Source organism: Cyclopterus lumpus, chromosome 12, assembly GCF_009769545.1.
Source record: "Cyclopterus lumpus isolate fCycLum1 chromosome 12, fCycLum1.pri, whole genome shotgun sequence".
Taxonomy (NCBI): domain Eukaryota; kingdom Metazoa; phylum Chordata; class Actinopteri; order Perciformes; family Cyclopteridae; genus Cyclopterus; species Cyclopterus lumpus.
In genome coordinates this window covers 7,207,887-7,210,386 of record NC_046977.1, presented here as the reverse complement: position 1 = coordinate 7,210,386, position 2,500 = coordinate 7,207,887, and the positions used below count along the sequence as shown (strand labels likewise).

Here is a 2,500-nt window from a genome sequence, read left to right as displayed (position 1 = left end):
ATGCAAGTCATAAAAACATAGTATAGTATTACATCATAATTTCAAAATCATAAGTCTTTAAGTCATAAGTCCTAAAACATCATAGTATCTCAAAAGACGTGATGCAAATCATAATTAAGTATATCATATTGTCATACAATAATGAAAATATATGATTAATTAAATATTTTAAAAAATCATAATATTGCCTAATAAAACAATTCCTACTATTGTTTGCCATTAACAAAAAAAAACTAATAAAAAAAAGTAATCTAGTGTGATGAAAAATGTCCTTTAAAAAAAATAGGATAGTATGTCATGGAGATGCCTTTTTATAAAGTTCATAAAAAGTAAATCGATAGTGTTATATTTAAATGTCAGCAAATAAGACATCATATCGGCCCTTTTTACATAATCAAATTGTCATTTGATTTTCATTCATCCATTCCCGAGCTGCTTATCCTATTTAGTGTCCCGGGGTGCTGGAGCCGACCCCAGCTGACATTGGGCAAAGTTCACCCTGGAGAGGTCGCCAGTCCATCTCAGGGCTCATAGAGACCATTCACACCTACGGGCAATTTAGAGGCCAATTAACCTGCATGTGTTTGGACGGTGGGAGGAAGCCACGCTGACATGGGGAGAACATGCAAACTCATTTTTATTGGATTACAAATATTAATCATACTCTATTCAAGTCACATAGCTATCACTAATGCTGCTTCCAAACACAGTTTTGTTGGTGTGTATTCTCTTCGTGACGGCACATATTTTTCGTGTGCCTGCATTTACACCTCCACCATGGGAACGTGTGTCTGGAGATTCGCTTTCACTTGTGTAACGCACAATAAGAGATTGTCTACGCTACTGGAAATACGGTTGCTTTTGGAGGGGTGGCTCCTGGGTAGTTTGCAAGAGGCGGGACGAGACGTGGATTACACTGCGTTCTGGTAGCAGGTTCTCAGTTTGGTCATAATCAACCAAAAATCTCTTGCCTTGTCTTGAATTTGTCTGACTGACGGACATTACCGACAGTTTCATATTTGTCAAATCGTTCCAGTTTGACATGTTTGTTGCCTCCTTTCTTTAAATTACCCCCTTTTTTTTCTCACCCTCGCATGTTTATATTCTGCCTTTTTTTTTTTTTTTGTGCGAAACGTACACACGCATATTCGCTTTTATTCCATGAATTCTCTGGACAATTACCTGTTTTCTCCACACATGGGCTCAATTAGACATTACACTGCCTATTGTACAGGCTTTGACGTCTGTTGGACGTCCCGGTCCAATCGATTGGGACGTTTTCCGTTCTCACGTACGGCTCCTCTGGGTCCAGATCAGTTTGGGGTTGCAGTCCATGTGTGAAAGGGGCTTTATTCGGCTCATTGTGCAGCAGGTCTAGGCTTCTCAAGTTTGATTACACTTCATTCCTGTAAAGAAACAGCATTCCTCTGTTACTTCTTTTTCCTCCCTCATGTTAGTCAAAGTAGCACTTTAGAAACCGGCATGAGGAGTAAAAAAAAAAAAAAAACGACAACAAAAAAAAGTATTTAACCAAATTCCTTTCTGCTGTGATCTGACACGAGATGTTTACAGGCTCACAGTCGTTCTGCCTCCCTGTTTGTTCCTGTCGTGCCAGTTTATGCCCATCTGTGCATGGGGCCAGCGTTGGGGCTGGAAAGCGTGTGTGTGTGTGTGTGCGTCCGTTTGTGTGTCTTGATGTCTGACGCTTAGCTGGCTTGCCAGGATGAAAGCCTGGTGTGTTGTCTTCCAAGATTTAAAATGTTAATGTAGAAAATATTTACAATTGGGGATTAGTTTTTTTTTTTTTTTTTTTTCGTGGTTTTTCCTCCATGTGAACTGATTAACACACACAAACGCTTCCATTTGCTTAATCTCCCCGTGTGGCCTACATCCAAATATACATTTATATATCTGCTCGGCGTTGGGTTTGCTCGCTCGCTCTCGTCTGCGTCTCTTTGCTTTGCACTGAGTGTCTGTTCTTCTGTTCTTGTCCCTTTTTTTAGCTGTTGGAGTCCACAGATGTTAAGGAAGATGCAGTCCTGTGCTGTTCCATGGAGGTATGGACCCCCGACATGAACACACACACACGCGCACACACACACACACACACACACACACAGTTAATACTTAGTTTCTTGTTCGAGGCAAAAGGCTGCTTTGAAATTTCAGAGCCAGGCAACCAAATCAAATGCAGTAAAACACCTAAACAAATGTATTTATGAAACAAATTATGTGCATTGGAGCCAACAACGCCCATGTTTTTATTATAATGCTGGAGTAGTCTCTGGTATGTACAATCTCAAACACATCTGTTTGATATTCTACGGCAGTCTCCCGGGGGTTATGAATAATAAAGTAGACCTATAGATTTAATCAGAGTTAGGTCTATATAGAATAGCAGTAAGCTCTCACCAGCAATGATATGAAAATAAGACGAAGGTAAAAATATAGCATTATTATTTAACAATTGTAATGTTGTGTTACTATTCATAATAATAAT

At 39.4% G+C, this 2,500-nt stretch overlaps 1 protein-coding gene across 1 annotated transcript in view; it reads left to right on the top strand.

The window, feature by feature from the left end:
* Nucleotides 1–2,500, top strand: part of ctif (CBP80/20-dependent translation initiation factor) — a 47,644-nt gene that overhangs the window by 42,340 nt on the left and 2,804 nt on the right. Inside the window, 1 exon segment of the mRNA XM_034547347.1 lies at nt 2,004–2,057. Coding sequence (XP_034403238.1) covers nt 2,004–2,057 — 54 coding nt within the window.